The sequence below is a fragment of the Opisthocomus hoazin genome, chromosome 4 (assembly GCF_030867145.1).
Source record: "Opisthocomus hoazin isolate bOpiHoa1 chromosome 4, bOpiHoa1.hap1, whole genome shotgun sequence".
NCBI classification, from domain to species: Eukaryota; Metazoa; Chordata; class Aves; order Opisthocomiformes; family Opisthocomidae; genus Opisthocomus; species Opisthocomus hoazin.
In genome coordinates, this window is record NC_134417.1 from 1,497,552 (window position 1) to 1,511,221 (window position 13,670).

At 48.3% G+C, this 13,670-nt stretch overlaps 1 protein-coding gene across 5 annotated transcripts in view; it reads left to right on the plus strand.

Annotated features, from left to right (window-relative positions):
• The first annotated feature begins 357 nt into the window (after positions 1 to 357).
• The window catches only part of LOC104327438 (glypican-5), a 363,470-nt gene continuing 350,157 nt past the window's right edge, over positions 358 to 13,670 (plus strand). For all 5 annotated transcript variants that reach the window (XR_012763606.1, XR_012763607.1, XR_012763608.1 and 2 more), the window contains exon 1: positions 358 to 543. Coding sequence is in view for 2 of the 5 variants with exons in the window: in XM_075417551.1 (XP_075273666.1) it covers positions 390 to 543 (154 nt within the window). In the remaining 3 variants the exon portion in view is untranslated. The remainder of the gene's footprint in view (positions 544 to 13,670) is intronic.

Here is a 13,670-nt window from a genome sequence, read left to right on the forward strand (position 1 = left end):
CGGCCGGACTCGGGATCCCTCCGCCCGGCTGGGCTGCGGTTCGCCGGCCTGCTGCCTGCCGGTCTCCTCGCTGAGGTGTGCCCGTCTCCCCACAGCCCTCCGCCGCCGGGGCCGCCCCGCACCTGCAGCCTTGCGGCCTGCGCAGGCTGGGCGGGCGCGAAAACTTTTTCCCTCAGCTCCCTCCCGCCGCCTGGCGTGGGGAGTCCCCGCGCCCTCCGGGCCGCAGCCCCGCGGCCGGGCCCCCCGCAGCCTCCCGCCTTCCCCCCCCCCGACGGGGCGGGCGGGGAGGGGCGGCGGCGCTGGCCGAGGAGGAGCGCGGGAGGCGGGCTGCGCCCGGCAGACGGCCCGCGCCCCGCAGCGCTCCGGCCCGCGGCCGCCGGGGGTGCGAGATGGCGGCTGAGGGGAGCCGCGGGCTGCTGGCGCTGCTGCTGGCGCTGGGGCTGGCGGCGGCGGGCAGGGCCCCCAGCTGCCACGAAGTGCGGACGGCGTTCCAGCTGCGGCAGATCGGGCCCCTCAAGCTGGTCCCCGACGTGCCCACGGCCGGTCAGTACCGACCCGCCCGCGGGGCGGCTTCGCGGGGCTCGGGGCTGCGGGGCGGGCGCGGCTACGGCGGAAACAATTCACGGGGAGCTCCCGGGGAAGCGGAGCGGTGTGAGTGCGGGGCGTTGCGGTGCGCAGGTACCGCCGAGGAGCAGCGCAGTGCCGGCGGCGGGGCTGGGCTCTGCGGGGGCCGGGACGGGCGGCGAGCGGGGCTCTCCCCTCACGGAGCGGTGGGGCTGCGGGGCTCCCCCCTCACGGAGCGGTGGGGCTGCGGGGCTCCCCCCTCACGGAGCGGTGGGGCTGCGGGGCTCCGTGCTGGAGAAAGTTGTCGGGGAGCGCGGCGTTCGCTTTTGCCTCTTCGTGCGGTTGCTGGACGGTGCGTGACGGCGGTGAAACGGCAAAGTAACACGCGTAGAATGAGAGAAGGATTTCTGCAGATTCTGTAATTACCCCGTGGAATTAATTGTAAGGGGGTAAAGTCAAAAAGCAACGCAACTCTTCTGAATGACTGTGTCTGTCTAGGTAATGAAGTCGCATCCCTGGCTCTTAGATAAGAAATTATTTAGAAGAACCGAAGTATAAAAACACAGACTATTGATCTCATAAACCAGTCCCTAGCAGCTTTACACTAGCACGGTTGCCTTGTAGGTGTGTGGCGGTATAAATGTCAATTTGAGTAGTTGCTTTATTATTTTTTCACTTTTTTTAAAAGCAGTTCAATTCGGAGACTGTGGAGTTTGATGGAAGGACTTAAGTGACTTTTGGGTGTGTTTCCTGGCATGGGTTTCTGGCTCATGGCAGGGGGGTTGGAACCAGATGATTTTGAGGTCCCTTCCAACCCTTACCATTCTATGACCCCATGACTAGAGTAGATAGGATGTTGGGCTGATGTCTTCCAGCAGCTCCCATGGCTGTGAACGACCGCGCTGTGCTGGTGGTCTTTACCTTTGCTTTGCATAAAGCAGTCAAGATGGCACATGGCTGTGAAGTTGGCCGTGAGCGAGGAATCATTCCTCATTTCATGGCAAGAAGAGATTTGCAGGAATGGCATTTTGAAACGTGAATTATGGTACCATTCTCTTGTGCTGATAGAGGCATCGGATCGTGCTTGTCTTTGAGAGTTAAATATGACAGCTAGTTAAAAAAAAAAGTAAAGCAAGGCTTTTCATCCATTTTGATGCACACTTAAACCTCTTTCCTGAGGTCTTTCTGGAAGAAATTCTTTGAACTTTAAATTGTTTTACGCTTTCTATAAAATTCTAGTACTGTGGATGAAACTTGGGTAAAATTGTGCACTTCTGGAAGGAAGGTGTAGATGCTGCGATGCTTCAGGGAGGCTTCACTGCGTTCCCGTGTCATCCTGAGCTTTCCTGTAAGCTCTCAGAAAATAAATAACATGAGAGAAGGTGAGGGAGGGTGATACGCTTTTAAATTTTAGCTCATAAAGGTTTCTTTTGAAGAGGATGATTGGAAGAGAGGAGAGCCGAGGAAAAGTGGTACATATTGATCTTCTCTGTTCGTTAAGTATACTCAGCTCCACCAAAGCTCGAGTGCTCCAGTGATATCTTGCTAGGCAGTAGTGCCTCCTGCCTTGTGCCCTCTTTTAATTAAGTACTGAAGTGTTTTCCAGTGTTTTCATCTGGCAGCTATTATCAGTGAATATATCTTAATACCGCCTCCTGCTTCTCTCCCTCTCTCCGACGTTGAGGCTCAGCTCGCTTGATTGTGCATTTTAACAGCACACAAATGTTGAAGCGTCTCCCCTGAAGACTTGAGAGTCAGTTAAAGAGGGGGGAGTGGTGGGCAGCGGGGGGTGGCACTGGAAAGCCGTGCGCTTGGTGCTGAGTGAAGCCTGGGGAGAGCTCCCCGCTGACTTCTGCTCACGTGCCCTGGGGTGCTTCTCAGTCCTCAGTTGTCTGCATGTTGGTTTTGGCTTGTTTTCTCTAGAAAATGGAACTTTGGCAGCCCTGTTGTCTGTTTACTAGATATTTTCAATCAACGTGTTGAAAGCTGTTGGCTAATCTCAAGCCAGTATTTATAGGCTAATACAACAAATCTGACAGAGGTTAAAGTCTTAAGGATTATTAAATTCTTGTAACCTTCAGGAAAATCAGCAGCTTGCTTGAGGAGAGAGGCCCAACCCAGTGCTGGGCGAGGGACCAGCAGCCAGACTGTCAGGTGGTGGGGTTTTTTTCTGTCCCCTATGATGGGTGGTGCCAGTTTCACCCATAATAAAATTAACTCCAAATGTTTGGGAGAGTTTGTAGCTGACACCCTCCTGTGGTATTAGTCATGGTTGCAGTACTGAGTTGCAAACTGGTGGGTCCCAGATACAAGCGTCGTGGGCACTGGTAGCTGCTTCCCTGTGTTACGCGTGGTCTGCAGATGCGTTGTGGTGATTCCTGGGTGGGTAGGTGAGTTTAGAGGGGAACGGCAGCATGACCTACAGTGAGATGGAGAGCGGCTTTGGGCAGGACCTGCCAGCCTCTGGTATAAAATGAACTGGCAAGGGAAGGAGGCAGACTCCTGGGGAAAACATACTTTTGTTTCTAGGGGGTGATGAGAATCTGGCAGCAACCTCTGTGAAAAATCACCTTTGCAAGAGAGCTCTTAGAGATGCTTAGGAGCCACCTCTTAATTTTTTTTTCCATAGTTTCCCCAACAGATACCAGATATCTTTCCAAATTTAGTCCATTAGCAAGCACAGGACTAAGAAGAGTGTTTGGACGTGGAATGGAGAAGAGGCCCGAACAACAGGTATTTTTGAGCAGCAAATCTCCTTGGGCTGTCTGTAAGACTTTCTCCTCTGTTAGCAGAGTCTGTGCTGCTATTTGGTAGTCTGTTTTTCTGGAACAAATGGAATGTTTCAAGGGTAATTTGCTGCAAATAGCAAACTGATTGGTCAGGTAAAGGTACTGCTGCCTTGGCTGTGATTCAGAGGAAGGATTTTTTTTGTCTTCCCTCAGACTGGAAAATGAGGTAATGTGTTCCCAGTCCTGTACTTTGATTATCACAGGCTGAGCTGGGATGTTTTTGTAGGAGCTCCTTGGTTAACATTTGGAGGAGAGAGAATTATATGCTGTCTCCAAGGGTGAAGGGCTGTGTTAATCCTGCCAAGGGACTAAGCCTTTGGTTCCAGGGAGTCTAGATATCTCAAATCTGATGCGTACTGCTACGTATGGTATTCCTCCCAGACACGGGGCCGCTGTTAGCGATACCCTGTGAGCCCTGGGTTATATTACAGCGTGACTGCACACGCTGGCACAGGCTGTCTTTAAAGTTCCATTTATTCACAAGCTTTTCCGTGGCATGGGGCACGGTGGTGGCTGGCTGTCGCTGCTTTCCAGATTTGCAGTAGGAAAACTGAGCGAACCCAACTGGAGTCTGTGGCTTGTCCACATTCAGGCAGTGACCTGTAGCAGAAATAAAAATAGCTGGCTTGATTCCTTTTGTGATCATGTAATCACAAGAACATCGGCCCCATTTCTGTAGGCTCAGTTTGGTCTCTTTTGCTTATTGACTAGTGCATGATCATGTGGGGAAAAAGTCTGTAAATATGATGAGTGGAGAGATAGAAGAATCGGTCTGATTTGTGGTAAGCAAGGAAAATATTTGTCATTCGTGAAAGAGTTCTAGGAACTCTCTATCTTCTAAATAATCATCTTGTTGAGGACTACAAAAATAACGCTTTGCTTATCTTGCTGCTTGGCTGCTTTGCAAAGAGCACAGGAGCTGCCCGGACTCTGCTCAGACTCACTTCTGAAGGGCAGATTTTGTCCCGCTACAAGCTGCTTGATTCTCTGCTGTCATCCTGCACCTGGAATCAGCAGAAACATTCATTGCCATGTGCACGTACTTGAATATCCCATAGTGGAGCTGGATATGCCTTAACAATTTATACATTAAAACTATTCTATTTTCTGAGTAGTGACAGGAAAGCCCTAGATTCCCACCAAAAGCTCCTTGCTGCATGCATTATGCTGGATCTCAGCCTGTGGCAAAGCTGCCGTCATGTTGAGAAGGGAGCGTGAGCTAGAGCCCTTTTTGAATATATCCAAGAATATCTATTAAACTAGCCATTTTATTGTGAAATGGGCCATGCCACACTTCATTTTCCTGTTTTTCTCTTTTATTACCACTCAGCTCTTTATTTCTGTCATCTTAATGAGAACACTGTAATTCCCCTGGTAAAGGTGCAGCGCTGAAGCACATTTTGCTCACAGCGGCGTTCTGTCGAAGTCACTCACGAGCCTGGTGCGTGCCAGATGTGGAATGTGCTTGCTTTATTGGCTTTGGAAAGTTTTTGCCCCTTCAGAATGAGTGACTAAAATCCTTGGGTGTGAGCTGCAATGTATACTCGGGTTTGCTGTTTGTCTGCATTACGTGGCTGTGTGGGACAGCCTGCAGTAGCGTGGGCGCAGGGTGCAGCTAGGAGAAAGGGTGGCTGGATGAGCAGTCGTGTTAAGACTTAGAAACAGTTGTAGGGTGGTAAAGATTTTAAGAAAAGACGCAAAAAATAAGCTTGTTTCTGTGAGACTTTTAGCAAATCCTGATAGCTATAACAAGTTTGTGAAATGTCCTTGGTATTACCTGCAGCTTGTTACAGTGGAAGATTTTCTTCCTATTATGCTTAGTATTTGCTTATTTATGGACACACAGGCTTCCTGGCGGTTTAAACCACAGACTGTTGACCTGTTGGAGGGAACAGACAGGTCCAATGTGAGATAGTCTATTCCCATCTTTGTCCCTCTGTGAATAGCCTAATCCAAGGCCAATCGTGCCTCAGTTTCCCCTTCTGTGGACTCTATCGTGGTATGTTGTTTTGAGGAGTATTGCTGAAAAGCTGTCATGAAAGGGAGGTAGATCGCAGCTGGACAAAGCATCAGTGAGTTGCACCTTTATTTCTTCAGGCTGACTCCCACTTAATTCTTCCTTTATGTGAGGAGAAATGCTAGAAGTTACTCTGGTCTCTGATGAACTGGAAGCTGAACCTGAAAGCTGTCCTTCCTCCACCCCTCTCATCCAGAGGCAGTTCCACGGAGGGAGCAGGCTTTCCAGAGCCTCTGAGCAGCCGCGGGCTGTAGTCCACATTTGCTGTGACAGCTGTTCTGAGCAGAAGAAAAGCTGTGCTGCTGCAGCCTGCAGCTCTTCTGGAGTAAGGATGCTTCCTTTGTTAATCTTCTCAGGGTTTTGTCGCGCTCTTCGGGCTCAGACTGTCACCAGAAGTGTTAACCTAAAGCTGGGGATGGCTGGGGATGCACGCAAGGCTCATACCAGTGGTGATACCGTTTTCTCCCCTCTGCTTTTCCCATGCCTTAAATTTATGTTTGAAGGAGGACCAGCTGCCCACTCTGTAATGCCCTCCTGGGAGTAATCTACACTCAAAAAATCTGTTTAGACTTACTTTGTGCCTAATAAAGATGGAATTGCTGTTCCACTGCCAGATGGAAATCTATAGTTCTCATATCTGTGAGCCTCAGAAAAAGCGGTGTCCTCAGTGACTTACATGAGTGTTTGGTCCAGTTGGGTAGAAGACCGGCTTAGTTATTCACATCAACCTTTCCTGTAAATGTCTTGGGAAGGAATCGCAGAATCTGCTCTCCCCCCAACACACAACCTTGTTATCAAAGCCGGTCAAGGGAAAGAGCCAAGCATTCCTGTAGTTCGTGTGGTCTGTTCATTCTCTCAGAAGCCTCTGCTGACAAGACTGCGTCGTGATTTTTAAGTCAGCTCAAGATCTGGTGATTCTGGCGTTGAGCTGGATCTCAGGATGGAAAACAAGCTTAGTAAGAAATGACCCATCCTTAAAATACTGGTGGCTCCCAGCAGCTGCCTCTGTAGCCCCTTATGTGCAACTGGAGATGTGCCATCAGAGTGTAGCTGGAAAATAATAGTAAAATACTCCTCCCACACCCCCACCCCAGTGTTGCAGGGCTGAGCAGCCGGTTCTTAGCCAAAGGGCCGTACTAATGAAAAAGCACTGATGTGCTAAGTGGAAACAAAGTTGCCATGATGATAATCACTGTATGAATCAATAAAATAAATACATCAAAATGAGTAAAAGCTTTTATAAAGATTAATCGCGAAAATGGGCATGAACTTGAGGATCTGTAAAAAGCAAGGATATGTGTAAAATGCACCCTGGGCAGTAAAATAGGTTTCTTTTTAAAAATGGTTTTGCTTTTAGGTGGTATAAAACTAGAGCTATAGTTCCAAGTACTGCAAAGTCTTTGTAATTGAATCTTTCTCCCATGAAAGCATAAAATGGCATGATCAAGAGGCATGTTTAATAATACTTCAAATTCATACTCATCACTTACCACTTTAGAGCACAGCATCTGCTTCTGGGGAAAATATGAATTTCAATGTATCAGAATCAATTTCCAAACAGCAGCCAAGCCCATGACACAGAATTTGTACTTAGCCTCTCAATCTCTCTCAACTTGATTAGGTATCACTATTTAATATGATAGAATCATCCTGGTATCTATAAAGAGATATTACAGATATTTGTTTTGTTCGTATGAAGGTAACTTCTGAGCAGCATCAGTGGATGAAACGAGATACCTAGCTAACATTTAATGACTGATCTTAAGGCTAAAAAAGATAGGGAAGCAAGTATGTTTCCACCTTCTACCAAGCACTTAAGGTTTAATTTTTTTGAGGCAATATATTATTTGATGGAAAAATGTGAAATATTTCTGCACGGCATCTTGTTCTGTTTGGATCTACAGAAGTAACCTGAGCCCCAAGCTAGGAGCTGGGTCCACAGGATTACACAGTACAGACTTAGGAGGACAAGGATTTTCCCTCCTGTGACCCAGGGGGTCTTCTGATGTGGGTATGCTAGGAGACTATGTGTGGTCTGGCCTGGCTGCAGTCTGGACGGGGAACTGATTTGTGAGGTGTGAGGGCAGTAGGACTGTGCCCCCCACTGCTCTGACTACAGCAAGGTAACAGGGGTCCAGAATGCTTTTTTGTGGCTGCATTTTGTCCTTTTCAAGAGGTAAATATTTTCTGTAGCAGTGCTGATAGTTGGAATTAGCCCTTTGAACTGCTTCAGCAACACCTGTCCTTATGACCACCCTGTAGAAGAATCTAAGGACAATATCTGTATCGGCATTTTAGGGTGTTAAATGAAACTCAGGTGGCTGAGAAGCTTTTGCCAGTTCTGTATGGAGTCCTGTAGTCTGCTGGCATTTGGCAAGTAAACCTATGTATCTTAGGTGTAATGTCACCAATTCCACGTGGTTTTCTTCAGCTGCCCCTGGTGGGTTTGCTCTTGACGTGAGAGGTTTCTGCACTTCTGTAGCAGGGTAGCACCCAAAGGCTCACCCTGGCTTGGAGGTGGTCTCTTCTGTACAAGGTGCTGCGCAGGTGTGCTGAGGGCTTGCTGTAGCAGTCTTACAGAGGAATTTGAGAGTGCTTGGCTGGCCGGGACCTCCCTGGGGCTCTGCGTGCCGTCGTACAGCACCAGGCGCCTGCGCGGTATTTTACAAATGATTTACGATGGAGCAACCACAGCCTTGCCTCTTATTATGGATAAGCACTATGCATATACTTTCATGAGAATAAATCCATCTATTTTACCCTTTTCAGTACATCAGTTTTAAAGGATGGTTATTAACTACCACCTTAGTGTATTTATATGTGCGTGACTAATGTGAAGTTTTTACTTGTGAAGTTTCAAGGCACTGGTTCAAGCAATACAGAGAGAACTTAAGACAATGGAGGAATTTTAAATATCACAGATGATACCATTAAATTTATTTGCTACTTTGTAGACTCTAAAGTCTCCAAGTATCATCAATACATGTAATATCCTCAGGTTCTCTCTTGTGTTTTAATAGCTAAAACAGAGAAACAAAGAGCAAGTCTAGCCAGACACTTGCCTAGGAACTTCGGAGCTGTGGAAGACAGAAAATTACTCCCCTAGAAGTTGTCTTTAATCAGCCTTTCCTCTCTTTCCTTCTGATATGTAGTTTTTAGCCTGCTTTATAGGATGGTGCCGTGTTCTGCCTTTCTGTGTTCTTACTGGGTTTCCGTTAATGCTGATGGTCAACATATATATGCATTAGAAATATGTATATATGGATTTTTGGTCTTCTGAATACTCTGCTTGCTTCCTGGGGTCACGGTCCTTCATTCTGCAGAGTTTGTTGTCACACAGGGGATGTGACATCCTCCTCCGAGCAGCTCGCTCTGACAGAGCCCTGCTCTCTGCGCAGGCTGCTGTCAAGTCCCTTGAAAACAAAGGAGAGACAAATTTCAGAGCGCTGCGTTCCGATCCCGGCAGTATCAGACAGGTCATGGTAGCTTTGTTTGGCAGCTAGTTAAATTGGATAGTTGGGCACATCCCTACATGTTAATGGTTAAATGTGTTCATTGTGCCAACAAGGGCCCCATTCAGCGGGGAACTATGCTCTGCTCGTTATGCATGCATAATTCCCATTAATGCTCCTGGGGGTTAAGTGTGGATAGCGAGGGGGGGGAAGGAAGCTTATGTTTATACATCCATGTTTGTGCTCCGAGGAGAGGTTTTGTAACACATGGGAAATTGATTGTGTGTCGACAGATCCCTTAACTTAAAGGAACTTTCCCTCTTCCAGGCAGAGATTTAATAACAGGGCAAAAAGCGATGCTCCTGTTAACTGACTGCTGCCTCACGCACCACACTTGGCCAGTGATTCGAAATACTGCTCCAGTGCTATGATTAGGGAAGCCTTTTGAACGTAACCAAGTGCTTGGAAATTCGGGGTTCATATCTGGCTATCGAAATAATGACTCGGAATCTTTAACTTTAGGCACAAAGTTTTGCAGACTTTTGACTCGTGTTAATCAGGGTGACAAGATTTTGTGATTTATATACAATATGGGTATTTTCCATAGAAAACCTTCAGATTAAGATTCCTCGCTCTTAGGTGCACATCAAAGTCGTGTAAAAGCCATAAAGAAGCTAAGCATCGCCTGAGAGAGCCTTTCAAGTTCCAGAAAGTGCTTGAACTCCTGAGGGTTTTGAAGTGCTCTAATCTCTGACATGGCTGACGTGCTAGGCTAGCACTTTTTTGTTTTGTCACAAATCATCCATGCACATAGTGCAAAGGGACCCTGACAAAGTCATTTTACTTTTGAAAAGGGCTGCTTTTTTCGTACCATTATGTCTCCCATTCACATCTACATGTTTGCTTCCACTTTGTTCAGGTCTAAGTAGCGGGGCATTTGCATAGTCTTCCCTTTGTTCTCAGTAAATATGGAGTAAAATGAGCAAGATCTGTGCTGTGAAATTACAGCTCTACTCTTGAGAGATCTGAAGGGCCAAATCCTCACAGAAGGTACAGCGACATAGTGCCAAAGGAGCTAGTGGCCAGAACAGCTTGCCCTGGGTGTTTGTGCTGGGAAATGTGAATAAAGGGAGAGTAATCTGGTGAAAACTGGGTGTAATTAGAAAAATACACTGTTGAGAGCTGCTGAAAGAATAGAATAATAGAAAATAGTGCTGAAATGGACCTGAAGTGATTATGTGGTCCATTCCTGCTACTTGCAGACAGGATAAGCTGAGTTTAAATCGGTGATGGAAGATCAAAACCTTAAGCACTGCAATAAACAGCCTAATTACCTTACTGCTCTATTTTATTCCTAATGCAAAACTGAACTCTCCATCACTAAAACACAGGGCTTTTTCTCCCTACCCTGTTCTCAACACCTTCCTCTGTGCAGTAACGTTCATGTACGTGACAGCTGCTCCGAAACAGTGCTCTCTGCATTGGCGCTTGTGACAGACACAGCAGTAAGTTTTTTCTGTGTAAGTCAATCCAGCCTGTGTTTGGGACATGCAGTCCAGTGAGCTTTGTAGCTAACCGCATGTGCTCGGGCTCTGACATAAATCTGACATGAAGTGCACTAGTTTAACCTGGAATGAACGAAGTTAATTCGAGATGTGGTGACTCATTAAGCATCACAACTGGATTTGATGTTTGAGCTCAAAGAATTGGCTTCTTCCTCCTTTGTGAACTTTAGTGTTGTGAAGAAGGACATAGTGTGGGGATGTCAGGTTCCACCTTCATTAAAGCAAAATAACTAACTCAGATTTTTCTGTGTAATGGCAGAGGGGTGCAGGCAGAAAAATCAGTTTGAGTGATCAAGCTCTCGGCAGCAGTTGAGTTGCAAGGTTGCTAGTGGAAAACTGCAGCGTTTGTAGCACAGCATTGTGGAGATACCTGGAGGCACGAGCCGTACGTGAAGTAGGGTGTCTCAGGGTTGCAGTGGAGCATTTGCGTCCAACACAAAGTATGTATTCACCCTAGACTTTGGTCGTAGTTCACTGTATTGCAGGTGTGTAGGCCAGAGGTGGAAATCAGGCTGCTGAAAACGGAGGAAGGCAACCGCAATTTTAGGTCTCTTGCAAATAGAAACAGGATTTTTAGAGCAAGTCTGAAGATCTCCAGTTTCCAGGTAAAAGAGTAGCTCTGGCCCTTCACCCTCTGTTCCTCAGCGTGTCACTGGGGTGTTCATTCTTCAGCAAAGTTTTGTTGTTACTGGTGTAAGGAAATTGTTCTTGCTTTGTGGCTGAAAAACAAGGCTCAGAGATCAGATGCTTATGTCTGCAGGTGGATTTAGTCTTGCTCCAGCATGCTCCAAACAGCTACAGCCCAGTGCTGTGCTGTAAGTGGTGCAGCCGTGCCTGGCACGAGCTGTACCTGGATTCGGATCATCCTCTGCTGCCTCCAGACCAGAGCTTGTCTTGCTGCTCCCAGCGGGGATGTCTGCCCGAAAGGTACTGCGTGGCTGAGCTCCGGGCGGCTTGGCCTGGGAGGCTGCCAGGGGGTGCAGTCTCAGAATATCACAGAATATCACAGAATAGTAGGGGTTGGAAGGGACCTCTGTGGGTCACCCAGTCCAACCCCCCTGCCCAAGCAGGGTCACCCGGAGCAGGCTGCGCAGGACCTTGTCCAGGCGGGGCTGGAATATCTCCAGAGAAGGAGACTCCACCACCTACCTGGGCAGCCTGGGCCAGGGCTCCGTCACCCTCAGAGGGAAGAAGTTCTTCCTCATGTTCAGCTGGAGCTTCCTGTGCCTCAGTTTGTGCCCATTGCCCCTTGTCCTGTCACTGGGCACCACTGAAAAGAGCTTGGCCCCATCCTCCTGACCCCCACCCTGCAGATATTTAGAGGCATTTCTAAGGTCCCCTCTCAGCCTTCTCTTCTCCAGGCTGAACAAGCCCAGCTCCCTCAGCCTCTCCTCGTAGCGGAGATGCTCCAGTCCCCTCCTCATCCTTGTAGCCCTCCGCTGGACTCTCTCCAGTAGCTCTTCATCTTTCTTGAGCTGGGGAGCCCAGAACTGGACACAGTACTCCAGATGAGGTCTCCAACCCTTCTGGGCTCTGGTCCTGCCCCGTTGTCCTTCCACAAGGAAAAGCAGACAGTGGGGAGTGGGAGGGGCGGGAGCCGGTTATTAGAAGGGACGAGGTCTTGTGAAGTAACGTTTGGGGAACAGCACCCAGGATCTTGTATGGCTGCCCTGTGTTGGCAGTTGAAATATTCCCTCCTGGCAGCACAGGAGATGGACCAGTTCTTCAGAAGCGCAGAATAGCCTGTCCTCTTCAGCTCCCTTCTATTTTCACATGGGCAGTGGAAAGGAGAGGTGTGATAAATCTGAAAGCAAGAGAACAAAGCATGCGTAGAAAAAACACTTCCCAAAAAAGAATAGGGCTTTTAAAAAGGAGATTGGAAATGTTTCTCTCAGAGAAAGGCTTTCAAATGTCTGCTTGGAGAAGGCTTGACTTTAGTCTCCTAATCTTAGTTTTGAAATCTGGGGAGAAAAAAAAAAAAAAATCTCTTGCTGTTCGGAGAAGCCCAGAGTTGTATCTGGCTAAAGTGTTGCATTTTCAGTTTCAAGCTGCGGTAATCAAATTTCTTCTTCCTAACCTGGTTTGCCCTAGATATGTCGGAAAAGATATACGTTTGCCTTCCCCAAAAAGTCGCTGTGGTTTGGCTGTACCTGGTTGCGGTGTAAAGCTCCGTGGGAGCTCCCTCTTTGCCGGTAACAGACCTGCTGTACTCTGTGGCCTTCCCCACAGAAATAAACCCCGGCTGCGCTGAGAAGAGTCGATGTCTTTGGCAGGGCCGTTGGCTTAGATTTGGAAAGTTGATTCTGGAGTCACTATCACAGGTGCCAAAATGTTGGCTGAGTAGCAAGGCCTGAAGAGGGCCAGCTCGTGTCAGCTTGGCTGCTGCTGTGTCCCTGGGTGCCATCCTCAGCCCAGCGTCCTTTCGGACTGCCCGCCGCAGCCTTCCCAGCTGCGGGCTGACCTGGCCGGCGCTGCTCGTCCGTCCGCGAGGATTAGCTCTGAAGCGTCAGTGATGCTGTTTTGAACAGAAGAACACAAGCAAGGAGGGGAATGTAAGCAGTCCAGCGCACTGGGACTGGTGCCTTGTTTTAGTCATGCAAAGGAATAAACGTGATTTCTTAATTTAGGTAACAGGTGCGTAGGATCCAAATCAAAACCAGGCTCTCGGAGAACACTGAACACGCACTCTGCAAAAGGCAGGCTCCACCAGGAATTGCTTGCAATCCAAACAAGCAAATGAAAGGTAAAGATCCTCCTGTTTCACATGTGGGAAGCAAAATGTAGAGCCTGAGGGACTTGCCTAAGGTCAAACATACATTTTTCATATCGCCAAACCTATGAGCCTGTGACAGTTTGCCGCACTGCTATTCAAAAGTTGTTGGTTTGCAGTCCTAGCTTAAAGGCTTCTGGAACATCTTCGGAAGGATCCTGCCTCTCCTTGGGTTTTGGGGAACTGCATCTGTTTCCGAATCCGTTATCTTGGCTCAAGATGTCCCAGCAAGACCCAGGCCTTCCTGCTGACCATACTGCTGGTCCAGGAGCAGGTGGCGGGATGCCTGGTGTGCAGCGAGCTCAGCTGCTTTCCTGCTCGGGGGGTACGGCTGGTGCTCAGGGGAATGGTCTCTCCAGGTGGGACTGCGTTGTGGACCTCCTTTAATCCAGTTCTTCATTCCTCATTGGCGCTGCCCTGGGGAAGCACCAGGCAGAGTGTGCTCCTGGTATGACCAGAGCATTGCCCGTGGTGTAGGCAGATGGAACAAGGCAAAGCAGAAACAAATGAGGA